At 37.4% G+C, this 16,551-nt stretch overlaps 1 protein-coding gene across 3 annotated transcripts in view; it reads left to right on the forward strand.

The window, feature by feature from the left end:
• KATNAL1 (katanin catalytic subunit A1 like 1) overlaps nucleotides 1-16,551 on the forward strand; it is a 78,915-nt gene that overhangs the window by 59,943 nt on the left and 2,421 nt on the right. For all 3 annotated transcript variants that reach the window (XM_080799116.1, XM_080799118.1, XM_080799117.1), the window contains exon 10: nucleotides 15,179-15,305. In XM_080799116.1, the coding sequence (XP_080655242.1) occupies nucleotides 15,179-15,305 (127 nt within the window). The remainder of the gene's footprint in view (nucleotides 1-15,178; nucleotides 15,306-16,551) is intronic.

Genomic DNA, 16,551 nt, shown 5'->3' on the forward strand with positions numbered 1-16,551 from the left:
TCAGAGCAGTATTCATGTTAATAAGTTTGATAGGATATCCAAAGTTTTACTTTTAAATTTAAAGTCCTCGTTAATTTTTTTTTTTTTTTAATCAGAAAGTGAGCACAAGCCGGGGGGAAGTGGCAGGTGGAGGGAGAAGCAGGCTCCCTGCTGAGCAAGGAGCCCGATGTGAGACTCGATCCCAGGATCTTAGGATCATGACCTGAGCTGAGGGCAGCCGCTTAACCAGCTGAACCACCCAGGTGTCCCATAAAGTCCTCATTAAATCTTAAGTGACTAAAAATAAAGATCTCTTGGGATTTTCTTAAAAATACGCTGCTTTGAAAAATATAACTTCATCCTATTGATGACTTGAACTTTTCATAAGTGACTACTTTTCTTTTCATATTGAAATAAAATATACATGGAATTGAATGGATAAACCATAAGTGTGTAATTTGGTGAGTTTTGACAAGTGAATACCCCTGTTTAATCAATACCTTACTCAAGATGTAAGATATTCTGACCCAAGGAAGTTTCTATGTGCCTCCTACCAGTTAATTCAAACCCTCAATAGGTATTACCTTTCCTGATTTTTATCACCATAGATTAGTTTTACCTATTATTAAATTTCATTTAAATGGAATCATAATGTGTACTCTCGTATGTCTTGTTACTTTCACTCAACATAATGTTTTGAGACTCATCCATGTAGTTTATTCTTGATAGGATTATGTCACAATTTATTCCTTTTTTGATGGACATTGGAGTTATTTCTAGTTTGGGACTATTATGAATGAAGCTATAAATATTCTTGTACAAATCTTTTTATGGATGAATGTTTTCTATTCTTTTGGGTAATATGGCTAAGAATAGAATGGGTGGGTCTTCGGGTACCCAAACTGTTTTCCTAAGTGGTTGTGCCATTTTACACTTTCACCATAAACGAATGAGAATTCCAGTATTTTCATATCTTTGCCAACATTTGGTATGGTCAATACTACTAAGTCTGAAATACTATCTCATTATGTCTTTAAATTGCATTTCTCTGGTGACTGATGGTGTGGAGTGCTTTTTTGTGTACCTCTTGGTCATTGGTATATCTTTTGTGCAGTGTCTTTTCAAGTCTTTTGCTCAGTTTGCACTTGGTTTATTTGTTGTTTTATTAATGCTGTATAGTTCTTCATCAGGTACATGCATTGTGAATATTTTCCTCCAGTTTGGTTTGCCTTTTTTTTTTTTTTTTTAAAGATTTTATTTATTTATTTGACAGACAGATCACAAGTAGGCAGAGAGGTGGGCAGAGAGAGAGAAGGGAGGAAGCAGGCTCCCTGCCGAGCAGAGAGCCCGATGCGGGGCTCGATCCCAGGACCCTGGGATCATGACCTGAGCCGAAGGCAGAGGCTTTAACCCACTGAGCCACCCAGGCGCCCCTGGTTTGCCTTTTAATTTTCTTTATGATGTCTGTTGATAAGCAAAAGTTTTAATTTTGGTGATGTTCTCCTGTCAAGTTTTTCTTTTATGTATAGCACTTCTAGTGTCTTAGGAAATCTTTGCTTACCCCAAAGGGCAAAGGTTTTCTCCTGTTTTTCTTTTAGAAACTATAGTTAAATCTATGATCCATCTTGAAGTAATTTTGTGTATGTGGTATTGGAGATTGAACTTCATTTTTTTCCATACACACACACACACATATGTATATATGTATACACATACACGTATATATATGTAGAGAGAGAGGGAGAGTTGTTCTAGCACTACTTGTTAAAAGGAGTTTTCTTTTTCCATTGAGTTATTTTGGCACCTTTGTTGAAAATTATTTTGCTGTGTATGTGTGGGTTCTATTTCTCAGTTCTCTGTTCTGTTCCATTAATTTAAAAAAAGAAAGTATAGGGCTATCTAATCAGGTTATCTATTTTTTCTTCCTCTTTTTTTTTTTTCAAGATTTTTCATGTGTTTATTTGGCAGAGAGAGAGAGACAGTGAGAGAGGGAACACAAGCAGGTGGAGTGGGGAGTGGGAGAGGGAGAAGCAGGCTTCCCACTGAGCCAGGGACCTGATGCAGGGCTCGATCCCAGGACCCTGGGGTCATGACCTGAACCAAAGGCAGATGCTTAAAGACTAAGCCACCCAAGGTGCCCCTATTTTTTCTTTTTTTTTTTAAAGATTTATTTATTTGATTTAGAGAGAGAGAGAGATCAGGGGTAGGAGGGGCAGAGGGAGACAGAAACTCCAAGCAGACTCCCTACTGAGTGCAGAGCCTGATGTGTAGCTCAGCTTCATGACCCTGAGATCAGGACCTGAGCCAAAACCAAGAGTTGGGTACTTAACCAACTGCACTGTCCAGGTGCCACTATGTTTTTCCTTAAGTAAGCTTTGTCTTTCAAAGAATTTGTCCATTTCTTCTAAGTTTCAAATTGAGATTTGGCCTAATAGAAACATACAAGCTGACTAAAGGGTTTATGTGAGGCTGTTGATTGCCTGTCTGGTTCTGGAGCCTGAAGTCCTTAGTGAGGGCAATCAGGAAGAGAAGATGAAGTGGTGGAAACAAGGACAAATTATTTAACCTGCGGGGATGAGCTGGAACCCCATGAAGATAGACTGGAACCCATATTGGGCTTCTGAGACTCCCAACTTTGAGGATTGGGGTGTCCGATTATAATAGTATTAAATATACACATGGCTAAGGAGTCAAAAAAGTTGAAGGAGGAAATCTGGCAGAACCTTCTCCATACTAGCAGTCTAAGCCAGAAGATAAGTGACAGTATGCTTGAGCTGCAAATGCACTTCATGTGCTGAACTTTCTGAGTTGATTTCATTTCTGCTGTTCAGATTTCACCCATAATGACATGTGGTCCGCACTGAACCGGAGCTATGCAATGTGAATGCTGGGAAGTGAAATTACAGCTTAAGGTGACATACTACAAATCTACATACCTTATTTTCTTCTTGTCTATAGAATCTACAGTAATGCCTCCGTTTTCATTCCTAAAATTGGTCATTCATATTTTATCTCTGTTATTCTTGATCATCTTGCTAGAGATTTATCAATATTATTAATCTTTTCAAAAACCCAATTTTTTGCTTTGTAATTTTTCTGTTGCCTATTTCTTTTCTTTCTTTTTTTTTTTTTTTAAGATTTTATTTATTATTCGACAGAGCAAGAGAGCACAAGCTGGGGTAGTAGTAGAAGGCAGGGGAGAAACAGGCTCTCCTCGGAGCAGGGAGCCCCATGTGGGATTCAATCCCAGGACCCTGGGATCACGACCTGAGCTGAAGGCAGATGCTTAAACATCTGAGCCACTCAGGTGCCCCATCTGTTGCCTAATTCATTGACATTTTTTTCTCTTATTTTTATTATTTCTCTGTTATACTTTGAGTATAATCTTTTCTTTTTCTGAGGTTAGAAGCTTATATTATTGATTTTAAAGCTTTCTCTTTTTTTTAATATAAACTCCTAAAGCTGTAAATTTCTCTTTATGCACTGCTTTGGCTTTATCCCATAGATTTTGCTATAGCATATTTTCTTTACTATTCAATTAGAAATCTAATTTTCCTTTTTTTATTTCTAACTTAATTCCATTCTAGTCAGGGACTACTCTGTAGAATGTCAGTTTTAAAATTTTATTGAATTTATTATTCAGCATATAGTCTTTTTTGGTGCATGTTTATTCTGTACTTGTTGATTATAATATTCTATAGTTGTTGGTCAGATCAAGTTAGTGTGATAGTATTGTTCAAATCTTCCAGATTCTTACTTATTTTTTTACTGTTTTTTTTTAACCAATTACAGAAAGTGGGTTGTTTAACTCTTCAAGTATTATTGTGAATTTGTTTATTGTTTGCTTTAATTCTGTCAGTGTTTGCTTTATGCGTAGGTACATAAACAGTTACTGGTACATAAACAGTTACTGGTATATCTTCTTTGTCCTTCTACCATTATGAAATGTCTTTATCTCTGGTTAGACCCTTTGACTTGATGTTTGCTTTTTTTTTTTTTTTAAGATTTTATTTATTTATTTGTCAGAGAGAGTGAGCACAGGCAGACAGAGAGGCAGGCAGAGGCAGAGGGAGAAGCAGGCTCCCTGCTGAGCAAGGAGCCCGATATGGGACTCGATCCCAGGACCCTGGGATCATGACCTGAGCCGAAGGCAGCCGCTTAACCAGCTGAGCCACCCAGGCGTCCCTGATGTTTACTTTTGATGTTACCATAGCCTCACCATCTTTCTTTTGCTTATCGTTTGCTTGATATATCTGCTTTCTTCCTTGAGTTTTCACCCTGTCCTTAAATTTGCGGTGCAGTTCTTGTAGATAGCATATAATTGGGTCTGGCTCTTTATCCATTTATTTCTTCTTTTTAATTGGGGTATTTAGTCCATTTAAATACAATGTAATCATTGATTTGGGTGTGTTTAAATGTGCCATCTTGTTATTTTCCCTTTTGTTTCTCTGTACCTCTTTTCCTAATTTCTTTTGATAATTCACTATTTTTTAGTATCTACTTTAATTCCTTTAATGAATTTTTACTTATACCTGTTTGTTTTTTTTTAGCAGTTGATCTAGGAATTAACAGTATGCATCTGTAACTTTTCACAGTTGACTTTAAGTGTACTATTTCGTATAAAATATAAGAACTGTTTGCCTCCCCCCACCAAGCCTTTGTGCTATTTTGTCATGTGTTTTATACCTACATTCATATAGATCCCACAATATAATGAGATTTAAATTGTCAGTTTAAACTTCAACCAAGAGGGCACAAAAAAGTAGTGTTTTCTGTTTGCCTACATATTTAATACCCCCACTGCTCTGTTTTTCTATCTTAAGGTCCAGATTTCCATCTGGGTTTATCTCCCATTTTTCTAGAAGAGTTCCTTTAATTTTTCTTCTAGTTAAGATCTGCCAGCATCAAGTTCAGTTTTTGTTATATGAAGTGTCTTTCTTTCACCCTTATTTCTGAAGGATATTTTTAATAAATAATTCCGGGTTAGAAAAAGTTTTTTGTTTTGTTTTTTCTTTCATTACTTATAAAGGTGTCACTTTGTCATCTGGCCTCCACTGGTTTCTGATGTGAGGTCCACTGTCATTCACACCATTGTATGTAATGTATCTCTTCTTTCTGGCTATTGTTTTTTAAAATCAACTTCACTGAAAAATGATTTATCTATAGTAAGCTTTATCCACTTAAAATTTGATGATTTTGACATACCATACCACAATCAGAATGCAGGATATATCTTTCATCCTGAAATGATTTCTTGTGTCCCTTTGCAGCCCATTCTTCTTTGGGGGATTCTTTGGGACTGTTATAAATCTGCTGTCAACATTCATGTTCAATTCTTTGCGTGAACATATGTTTTCAGTTCCCCTGTATAAATACCTAGGAGTGAGATAACTGGGTCATGTGGTAGTATATGTTTATAGAAAGTAGGTTGAAATTTTCTTGAGTGGTTGTCCTCTGTGGGTTTTTTTGTTTTGTTTTTGTTTTTGTTTTAGGCAGGGAGGGGCAGAGGGAGAAGGAGAGAGAGAATCTTAAGCAGACTCCATAGCCATCATGGAGCCCAATGAGGGCTTGACCTCATGACCCTGAGATCATGACCTAAGCTGAAATCAAGAGTTGGATGGTTAACTGACTGAGCCACCCAGGCACCCCCTCTCTGTGGTTGTTAAGATGACTCTGTTTATCTTTTTGTTTTCAGCAATTTTACTAGGATGTACTCTGTAAAATTTTCCTTTTTTTTTTTTAATTTAAAGATTTTATTTATTTATTTAACAGAGAGATCACAAGCAGGCAGAGGGGCAGGCAGAGAGAGAGGAGGAAGCAGGCTCCCTGCTGAGCAGAGAGCCCGATGTGGGGCTCGATCCCAGGACCCTGGGATCATGACCAGAGCCGAAGGCAGAGGCTTAACCCACTGAGCCACCCAGGCGCCCCAATTTTCCTTTTTTATTTATCCTGCATGTATGTTGGACTTTGATATTGTTGCACAGGTCACTGGACTCTATTACATTTTTTTCAGTCTTTTTTCTAATTCTTCAGGTTGGATAATTTCTGTTCATTTATCTTCATGTTCATTGACACTTTCTTCTGCTATTTCTTAATCTACTTTTAATCTCAACCAGTGTATTTTTCATTTCAAACATATTTTGCAAATCTAGCATTTCCATTTGGCTATTTAATACAGTTTCCGTTGCTTTGCTGGGATTCCCCAGCTCTTTATCCGTTTTGTCTATGTTTTCCTGTAATTCTTGGAGATTTTTCCCATCAAAAGTTGGAGCTTAGTTCCCCTCCCCCTGACAATGTACTGGACTTAGTGATTTGTTTCTAAGGAATAGAATATGGGAGAATGATGCTATAAGTGACTTCCGACGCTAAATCATAAAAAGGATAGTTCCTGCCTGGCTCTCCCTCTCTCAGATTACATGCTTTTGAGGAAGCCAGCTGCCATACCATGAGGACAAATAGCCTATGGAGAAGCCCAGATGGGAAGAAATGAAAGTCTCCCACTAGCAGCCAATGGAACCAGCTTACCTGTTAACTTGAGTTATATACTTTTGGAGGACTATAGGCCTGGCCTGTACATTGACTAAAATTTCATGACAGACCCTGCATTAGTCAGGTTTTTCAGAGAAACAGAACTCGTAGAGCATGTATATAGAGACAGGTTTATTTTAATGGATTAGCTCATAGAATTACAGAGACTGGCAGGTCTAAAATCTGCAGGGTAGGCTGGCAGGCTGGAGACCCAGGGAGGCATTGATGTCACAATGCAAGTCCAAGGGCCCTCTTTGGGCAGAATTCCCTCTCATTCTGGGCAGATCTGGCTTTCCTTCTGCTTTGGCCTTCAGCTGATCAGATGAGGCCTCCCACATTATGGAGAGCTGTCTGCTTTACTGAGTCTATGGATTTAAATATTAATCTCATACAAAAATATCCTTATAGAAACATCTAGAATAATGTTTGACCAAATGTATGGGTACTGTGGCCCAGCCAAGTTTATATAAAATTAGCCATCATAGACCCTAAGTGAGAGCATTCTAGCTAAGCTTCTCCCAAATTCCTGATACACACAATTAACTATGAAGATAATAAATTATTATGTTAAGCCAATAAGTTTTAGTGTAATATCTTGTTCAGAAATAGATAATTGATATATGACTTTATAGTTTATTTCAGCTGATTCTTAAATCTGGAACATCAATTTATATTGGCTGCTTTTTTCTTAATTATGGGTCACATTTTTCTGTTTCTTCATGTGTCCAGTAGTTTTTATTATATGCTCCACATAGTAGGCAGTCTGGATTATGTTGTTTTCCTTTGAAGGGTATTGAATTTTGTTCTGGCAGGCACTCATGTTATTATTATTATTTTTTTAAAGATTTTATTTATTTATTTGGCAGACAGAGATCACAAGTAGGCAGAGAGGCAGGCAGAGAGAGAGAGGAGGAAGCAGGCTCCCCGCTGAGCAGAGAGCCCGATGCGGGGCTCGATCCCAGGACCCTGGGATCATGACCTGAGCTGAAGGCAGAGGCTTTAACCTACTGAGCCACCCAGGCACTCATATTATTGGTAGAACTTAAGAAAAAGCTACTTTACAGTTATTTGCTGTCTGTTGGCTAATGCATGAAAACAGTTGCCTCTTTTGTTTTATGTGTTTACCATAGAAAGACAGTTTTATTGTGATGGCCAGAAATGGAAGCCTCACCTGCGACTTTTTTTCTCTTTTTAAAGATGTTTCTTTATTTGACAGAGCACAAGCAGGGGGAGCAGCAGAGGGAGAGGGAGCAGGCTCCCCATTGAGCAGGGAACCCGATGCGGGTCTCGAACCCAGGGTCATGAGATCATGACCTGAGCCGAAGGCAGATGCTCAACCAACTGAGCCCCCCGAAGACCCCAAAACTTAATTTTTAAAACATATTCCTTAGTCACTTTCATGACTAAATCTCAAGTCTGTGTGATAAAATTAATTGGTAGATTTCTAGCTCATAGGTCTTCTTGTATTGTCTTTCCATTAATTCTAATAATCTCATTACTTGAAAAATGTTTTCTTAAAACAGTGCTGAAATTTTGGTTGACCTTACAATAATAATAAACTTATTTAAAACAGTAATGAAAGTGATTCAGTTTAGAAGCTTTAAGCTATCCTGGAATATTCTAACCCCCAGAAGCAGCTCCTTATTGCCTGGCTTGCTCTCATATTAGCCACATGAAAGTTTGAAATTTGAGTGGTTTGTTACCACTTCTGATTTAATGTTTCTTTTCTTTCTCTTTTTTTCCCTCCTTTTTTTCTTCCTTATTTTCTAAACCAAATATCTGTATTCTATCTGGTATATTTCTATGAAATTGGTTTTAATTTTACTACTGTGTACAATGATTATAAAAATTAATACTAATGGAGGAAAATAAAAGTTTTACTACTTGAACTGACATCATTTAAACTTTGGTACTGTGAACTTTAATTCACCATAACAGGGAGAAAAAAAAAGTAACTGGAAAAATAGTCGATGATAGCAATTTTATAAACTGCTGAGGAGAGCTTAGGTATTGGGGGAAAGACATGCTTTGTGATACAAAGGTAGGAATTTAGCTTTCTTTGAAATATTGGAGAAGAAAATAGATTTGGCTGACTGATTTCTTCTAAACTTGTTTACCCTTATGAAAACGTTATGTCCATTATAGGTAATCACTTTTGGGTGTTTTTCTTTGCTCATTATTAGTCTGAAGGTGTGTACCTTGTGACCATGGAACTTGAGAAATTGCTTTCTCCTAATGTGTATCCAAACAGGTAATCATAATTAGAACTCCACTCAGTCTAGCTTTTTCTTTCATCTGTATTAGTTCAATAGGTGTTTATCTAACTCTTTGCTGTTAGGCACTTATTAGGCACTGTGGGAATATAAGCGATGTACAAGCCTTGTCCTTAGAGAACTGCGGGTGCAGTTAGTTGGAAGGTAGGCATACACTTAACCTAACTGTAGGGAAAACAGTGTCATGTGATCTTAGTGTTCTCCATGGTATTTTTTCTTTTCAAGTTTTTTAATTTAAAATTCCAGTTTATTCTAGTACAGTATAAATTCCAGTGCAGTGTAATACTACTTTCAGGTGTACAATATAGTGATTCAACACTTACATAAAACACCCAGTGCTCATCACAAGTACACACTCCTTAATCCCCATCACCTGTTTAACACCCCCCACCCCCAGTCCATGGTATTTTGGAGTGGAGAATGAGGAATAATAAATTCTGACCAAAGTGCTTTGAAGTTAGATTTTCACTAATTTTCAGAGAAAAACAGAAACAAAGGTGTGGTTACTTGAAAATGAACAGACAGATAGCTCTTGTGGCTGGAGCATCTGGTAAGACAGAAGGGTCTGGAATAGATAAAACAATAACCTTTGGAAAAATGAGAGGCCTGAAGGAATGATTTAGAAATCTAGGATAAAATTAACGGAAAGAAAGATTATATGAAAGTAAAAAAAAAAAGTTTGAAGGGCATTTTGTGAACCAAAGCAACCCATGAAAATAAATTTTTAGTTGGAAAAGGAAGGAAGTATAAAAATGAGAATAGATAAAACTAAAGGCACCCCTGACGCCTCAGCCAGAGCTCGTCTTTCTGGAGCACTTTCTTCCTTGTGGCCATTCCATACGGACTTGGCTGCTCCAGGCGTGGTGGGTTTCCAGATAGTCAGAGTTCATACATACGTAGTAGCTCAGGGCGCCAGATGTTCCACAGGAATAGGTGGTAGGGGCATTCCTTTTTATAACCTAGCCTTAGAGGCTGTGTAGTGTCACTTCTGCTGTACCCTGGGTTGCAACATTTACAGCCCCACCGTTTTCAAGAGAGACCACCTCTGGGTGGGAGAGTGGTGAGACCACATTGTAGAAGCACGCGTGGGATGAGAGAGACTGTTGCAGCCGTCCTGGTAAATACAATCTGCCCTAGTTAACAAAAGGCAAAATAACAGGCGCAGCTAGAGCCTGGCCTTACACTAAGTCTCTTCTTCCTTTATGCATCTAAATTACAGCAGCAGGCACCTGGTCAGCTTAATGTAGTCCTTTTTTAGCCCCTTTCATTTAATTATATTTTGCTTTTAGAATAACCTCCCTAAGTCACTGAGGTGTCATAGAGTCTCTTAGACTCATTTCCTATCACATCAGGGTCAGAGTGCTTTTTTTTTTTTTTTCCTTTTCTTTGTTTAAGTTGTAGGTCCACACCTTATCCTTCGTAATTGTGTCTATTTGCCTTTCTCAGTCCTCCTTCATACTTTTCTCCTTACTCCCCCCAACCACTCTGGTACATGCATGCTGCTTCTTACTTCCATGTCCTTATTTATGGTACTCCGTTTCCCAGATTGTTCTCTCTCTTTGCCTCTATTTAAACTTTACTGGGGCCCCTGCCCGGCTTAGTCAGTAGAACATGCGGCTCTTGATCTTGGGGTGTGTGTTTGAGCCCCATCTTGGGCCATGGAGCTTACTTAAAGAGAAGAAAAAGAACAAAAAATGCAGTGGGGTGCCTGGCTGGCTCAGTGAGAAGAGGATATGACTCTTGATCTTGGGGTTGTGAGTTTGAGCCCCGCATTGGGTATAGAGACTACTTAAATAAATAAAAATTTAGGAAAAGTTTATTGATATTTCAAAGTTGACATTAAAGCATGCTAATTCTGTGAAGGCTTCTTTGGCCTGGCCTGTCTCCCTTGTGTCTCCCAGCAGTGTCTCACATGGTCCTTAATAAAAGGGATCTGGGTTTTCTGTGTCTCCCTTTAATCTTGTTTGTTGGCTAACCACTGGTGGTGCTGGCGTGGGGTGGGGAGGCACCGCAGTGAACACTTTTTGAGTGCTGTGGGCCAGTCCTTACATGTATTAACTTATTTAACCCACGCAACAGTCTTATGCATTAGATTCTCTTCATATCTTTATCTGACATGTGAGGAAACTGAGGCACTGAGGCGTTAAGTATCCCACCAGTGAGGCAGAACAGGGCTGTGAGCCCAGACAGTCTGGCCCCAGAGCACATACCCGCTATCATCTTTGCTGGACTGCCAAGAGTGCTTAAGAAGAATTGTTAGTATAAGAAGTATATGATCCTTTTAACGATGTTTATTTAAACTTAGAATGTGTACTGACTTGGTTATGTGGCATTTGCAGTTCTTTATTGACATATTAATTTCTTGTTAAGGCCTTCTACAATATCATTCAGTTTTATAGAGCTGATAAATCCTCCTTGGAATCTTCTAACAAACCACTGATACAACCAGAATTACAGGTTATTTTCCCCCAAATTATAGTGACTAGGGAACAGGATGCTTCCTACTTGACTTCAGTAGCACTAGGCCCTCACTTTGAGCAGGCTTATGCTCCAAAGTTCATTTAAGGTGACTGACTGGAACTTTGTTTCTGTGGGATAATACATTATATTGAACTTGGTGTTTGAGTTCTTAAGGCAGGCTGCAGTAAAACACTTTGATTTACAAATACGGTGATACTCTTAACATTAGGACTAAGAGCAAAGTGATATTTGTTTGCTAACATTCACCTTCTATGTGTGGAGCACTATGAAATTGCACTTGCGTTACATTCGGAGTTCTTACTGAGGCATCAGGAGCACAGCCACTTTTGTAGCAGCAGACCTAGGGGCTTCCTGTCCTCCCCTTATTTTTCCCACACCCCTCTTGCTGACCATCTGAGTGCAGGACTTCTATGTCTCTAGACCATGGTGAACTCTAAGGTGGGCCTGTTGGCTGGGGATGATCAAGGATAAGGAGCTCCCAAGATTAAGGAATTCTAGAGGTAAAGATTTCCGACTCATACTCTTTCTTTTTTTTCTGGCAATCTCAAATAATGCCTGTTTGCTTCTCTTCCCACTGTGGCTTCTCTTTGCATTGCTTTGCTTTGTCTTACTTTGCGTGTGTGAGTGAGAACTATAACTTGTTATAGAAACCATGTATTAAAATTTAGTTCAGTCTATCCAGTAATTGGCAAACAACTTTCTAGGACCAGAAATAGAGCATTATCTGACCTCAGAAGCTCCCAATATATTCTTCCCTAGCATAACTCCCTTCCTGCCCCCTGGTGGTAATTACTGTTAATCCTTTTTTGGAAATAATTTATTTTTATCTTATAATTTTCTCACCTAATATGTATCCCCAAACAAAGTTTTATCTTTTTTAAAACTTAAATTGAATCACACTAATTGTATTTATTCATATTTCACTTTTTTTGTTCAAGTACATTTTTAAAATTCTTCCATATTATGAAATCTAGGTGCTGTTCATTTTTGTTGCTATATAGCATTCCATTGTATTGGTCAGCTAGGGCTGCCATTACAGAGTACCACAGACTGGGTGGCTTAAACAACAGAAATTTATTTTCTCAGTCTAGAAGTCCAAGATCGAGCAAGGTGTTGTTTCATTCTGGGGCCTCTTTCCTTGACTTATAGAAAGCCATTTTCTCCCAGTGTCTTTATGTAGTCGTCTAATGTGCGTGTGTCGGGCCCACCCATATGACCTCATTTTACTTTAATCACCTCTTAAAGGCACTGTCTTCAAATACAGTTACATTCTGAAGTATTGGAAGTTAGAACTTAACATAAAACTTCGGGGAGTTGGAGGAGACACAGTTCAGCCTGTAACATCCATTATGTCATTATACCACAGTTACCCATCATATTATTTGGTGGGCAGTTTAATTGTTTCAATTCTAGGCAATTATGAATAGTACTGCTATGAATATTTTTATACTCGTATAATGGTAAAAATGCCTGAGTTTCTTTAGGGAGATGGAGCATTCCATCCATGCAGTGAGTTGCTGGTCATGTTGCATAGCTGGAACAATAAGAGATAAATCCAGTCTGTCTTCCCAAGTGGTTGTTCTGAAGTGGTTGTTACACACTGTACTCCAGCCAGCAAGATAGGAGAGTTCCCATTGCTTCACATTTTTCCAAAACCTTAAGACTTTTTAATTCATATACCAGTCTCTTGGTGTGCAGTGCTATCTCATTGTGGTTTAATTATTTCCTTCTTTATTAAATAATTTGAATATCTTTTCCTATGGTAGCCATTTGGATTGTAACAAAATCAAATGGCTAATAAAGGAAAAGATACATAACAAATATCTGTTCGTATCTTTTGCCCATTTTTCTGTTAGGTGGTCTGACCTTTATATTTGTAGGAGTTCTTTAAATATTCTGGATATAAGTACTTTGCAATATATGTGGTAAATATCTTCTCAAACTCCAGCTTTTGTGTTTCACTCTGTTTACAGTCTTGGTGAATTGGGGTTCCTAATTTTAATGTGGTAGGTTTGTCAGTCTTTTCCTTTGTGGGCACCTTCTTGAATATATATATATAGATATTTATTTATCTATCTATATATCTTAAGAATATTCACTCTGAATTCATTAATGTATTTCTTGTTTTATCTTCTAAAATGTTTGTAATTTTGCATCTTATATTTAGAGTAGTAATATATCTGGCACCGATTTTTTTTTTTAAAGATTTTTGATTTATTTATTTGACAGAGAGAGAGAGAGGGAGCACAAGCAGGGGAGTGGAAGAGGGAGAAACAGGCTTCCCACTGAGCAGGGAGACCGATGTGGGCCTTGATCCCAGGATGCTGGGATCACAACCTGAGCCAAAGGCAGACGCTTAACGACTGACCCACCCAGGCGCCCCTGGCACCGATTTTTATGTATGGTATGAGGCAGGATGCAATCTCATTTTTTTACCCAGTAGACAGTAGTTGTTCTGGCATTTTCTCCTACTGCTTGAACCACATGTCTTAAATAGGTGCCATAGTATATGCTTTGATCTGTTTCTGGGCTCCCTGTCCTGTATCATCCATCTATTTGTTTATCTCTGCAAGAGTATTACATTGATTTGAATCTTATTACTTTGTAATAAGTCTTAAATCCTGATAGGGCAGTTCCTCCCACCTTATTGTTGTTTTTCCAGTGTGTCTTGGTTGTCCTTGAGTCTTTCCATTTCCATAAACATTTTAATATCTGCCTGTTCAGATCCACAAACAGACCTGTTGGGATCTTTACTAGAATGCTTTGAACTCTGTATGATCATTTGGGGAATTGTCAGTGTCAGAAAAGATAAAACAAACTTTGGGGAACTGTTTTAGATTAAAGAATACTAAAGAGATATGATAACTAAATGCAATGTGTATGGATTTTAAGAAAGTTTCCTGGGGAAAATGGGGACATGTTAATCTGGATTGTGTATTAGATGATTCTAATGTACCAGGGTTGAATTTGCTGGTAAGTGTAATAATTGTATGGATATCTTTGTTCTTAGAAGGTACATGCTGAAGAATTTAAGGTGAAGTGTTGCAGTGCCTATAGTTAGCTCTAAATTCAAAAAAAGAGGAGGAGAGAGGAGAGGTGAAGGGAGTGATAATGGCAAAATATTGACAAATGATGAGTCTAGATGGAAGGTAAATGGTTGTTGACTGATTTTTTTTTTAACCTGTAGATTTAAGATTTTTCAAAATAAGTTGGGGAAAATTACATTTCATTTTACATATCAGAAAATAATAGAAAGCCAGATGCAACCTAAGTTTGTATTATCTTAGTATGCTGTATTAAATAGAAATATGACATTAACACTGATAGTAAGACAGCAAGCATGATTGGTTATTTTAAATAATTCTGTAATTCATTTGAGCTTACACAGTACAATACACATTTCAGTCGTATTGGAACAGCAAATGTCTGTGGGCTGGCTCTCCAAGTAAAAAAAAAAACACATTAATATGTGTTTTGTGCCAAGTGCTGATTTCCTGTATCCTAGGAAATCTTTTTTCTATATCACTTTTAAAGGTGAGCAAAATCATTCATAGGAGTTACACTCCATGCAATCTAATTTTATAAAACTAGACTAAGTGTTGCTTTTTACTAAAAGTACATTTGATACTTAAATATTAATGATTTTATTTTTCATAAAGGACTACAGACCCTTTGTTTTCACAGCAAGTATCTTCACAATCTATAAGGAACACTCTTTGAGTTTTGTTTCAATTTCTAGTTATTGCAGCCAAGGCACTTAGGAAATTCAGTAATTCTGAATCATGCCGTGAGTTGGAAATATTAGGTGGACTCAAGTTACTGACTCCTCTTTCTTTTACTGAATGTTAATACGTGATTTCTCATCAAGATGATTTGTAAAGTAAAACCTCCAACAGTAACAAAAAAATCTTCTACAGCAAAAGGAAGAACTGAGCTGCTGAAGATCAATCTTCGTGAGGTTGAACTGGATCCTGACATTGAATTGGAAGATATAGCAGAGAAGATTGAGGGCTATTCTGGTGCTGATATAACTAATGTTTGCAGGTATTTTTTTTTTAATGATCTGTGACCTTAGATATTAGGTATAGATTTGGCAGGAGGATTGATCTTAAAGTTAGTATTGTTCCTAGCTCTTGACATGAAAGCAGCGACCCATTTCCTTGAAATGATTTCTCATTTGTCTTGTTTCTTTTCTACATAACTTCATGGGTCACTGTTAGATGAATGATTGTATAGCAATATGGTCACCTTTTATGTTCCTCTGATTTTTTTTTAATTTAAATTCAATTAGCCAACATATAATACTAACTAAAGATAAACATCTTTAGTTCAGATACAGAGTTTAATAATTCATCAGTTGCGTATAACACCCAGTGCTCATCACATCATGTGCCCTCCTTAATGCCTATCACCAATTTACCCATCCTCCCACCGCCTCCCCTTCAGCACCCTCAGTTTGTTTCCTAGAGTTAAGAGTCTCTCCTGGGTTGTCTTCCTATTACTTACCATTCAGTTTTCCCTCCCTTCCCCTGTGATCCTCTGCATTGTTTTTTATATTCCACATGTGAGTGAAACCAAAGATAAATTTTGTCTTTCTTTGATCTGTCCTTTGGTTTTTGAGAAATTATACTGAATTTGCTAACAATGACTTTGACAAGCTAAGTTCAATTTAGCCCTAAATTGGAGCCTAGTTGTATCAACATAAAATAATATTAGTTTTGGTTGTTATTATTTTACCACATGCAGATGAGCAAGCAAAGTTGTATCAGTTGAAGCTGGGAAATACATATTTTATGTGTATAAAATATATTCTATATTTCCCTTTCAATGTAGTGACATCATATTTTGTAGACAATTCACCTCACTCAATAAGGATTTTCTTTTTTCCCATCTTAACTATACTTCAATTGACAGCAATAGCCTTTCTTTAAAACTGTAGTATCTGTTGTTTCTTACTTTTTGTACTAGTATTTTTCTTACATACATGTAAGTTTAGTGGCACACAAGCTCCCAATAGTTCCACTGTGTAAAATACATATAAAATTTGAAGTTTTGGTTTGGTTGGCTTCCTAATAGCTTTTTTGTGAGCATTAATTGTCCAGTTCTTCCAGACCTTCATAATTATGTACAGCTGATTGGAATGGAGCTGAAAATAGGATCTGGAGAAGCCTGGTTTAATCCCTTAATTAATTAATTAATTAATTAATTATTATTTTTAAAGATTTTATTTATTTATTTGACAGAGACCACAAGTAAGCAGAGAGGCAGGCAGAGAGAGGAGGAAGCAGGC

The sequence above is a fragment of the Martes martes genome (assembly GCF_963455335.1).
Source record: "Martes martes genome assembly, chromosome: 3".
In the NCBI taxonomy this organism is placed as follows: domain Eukaryota; kingdom Metazoa; phylum Chordata; class Mammalia; order Carnivora; family Mustelidae; genus Martes; species Martes martes.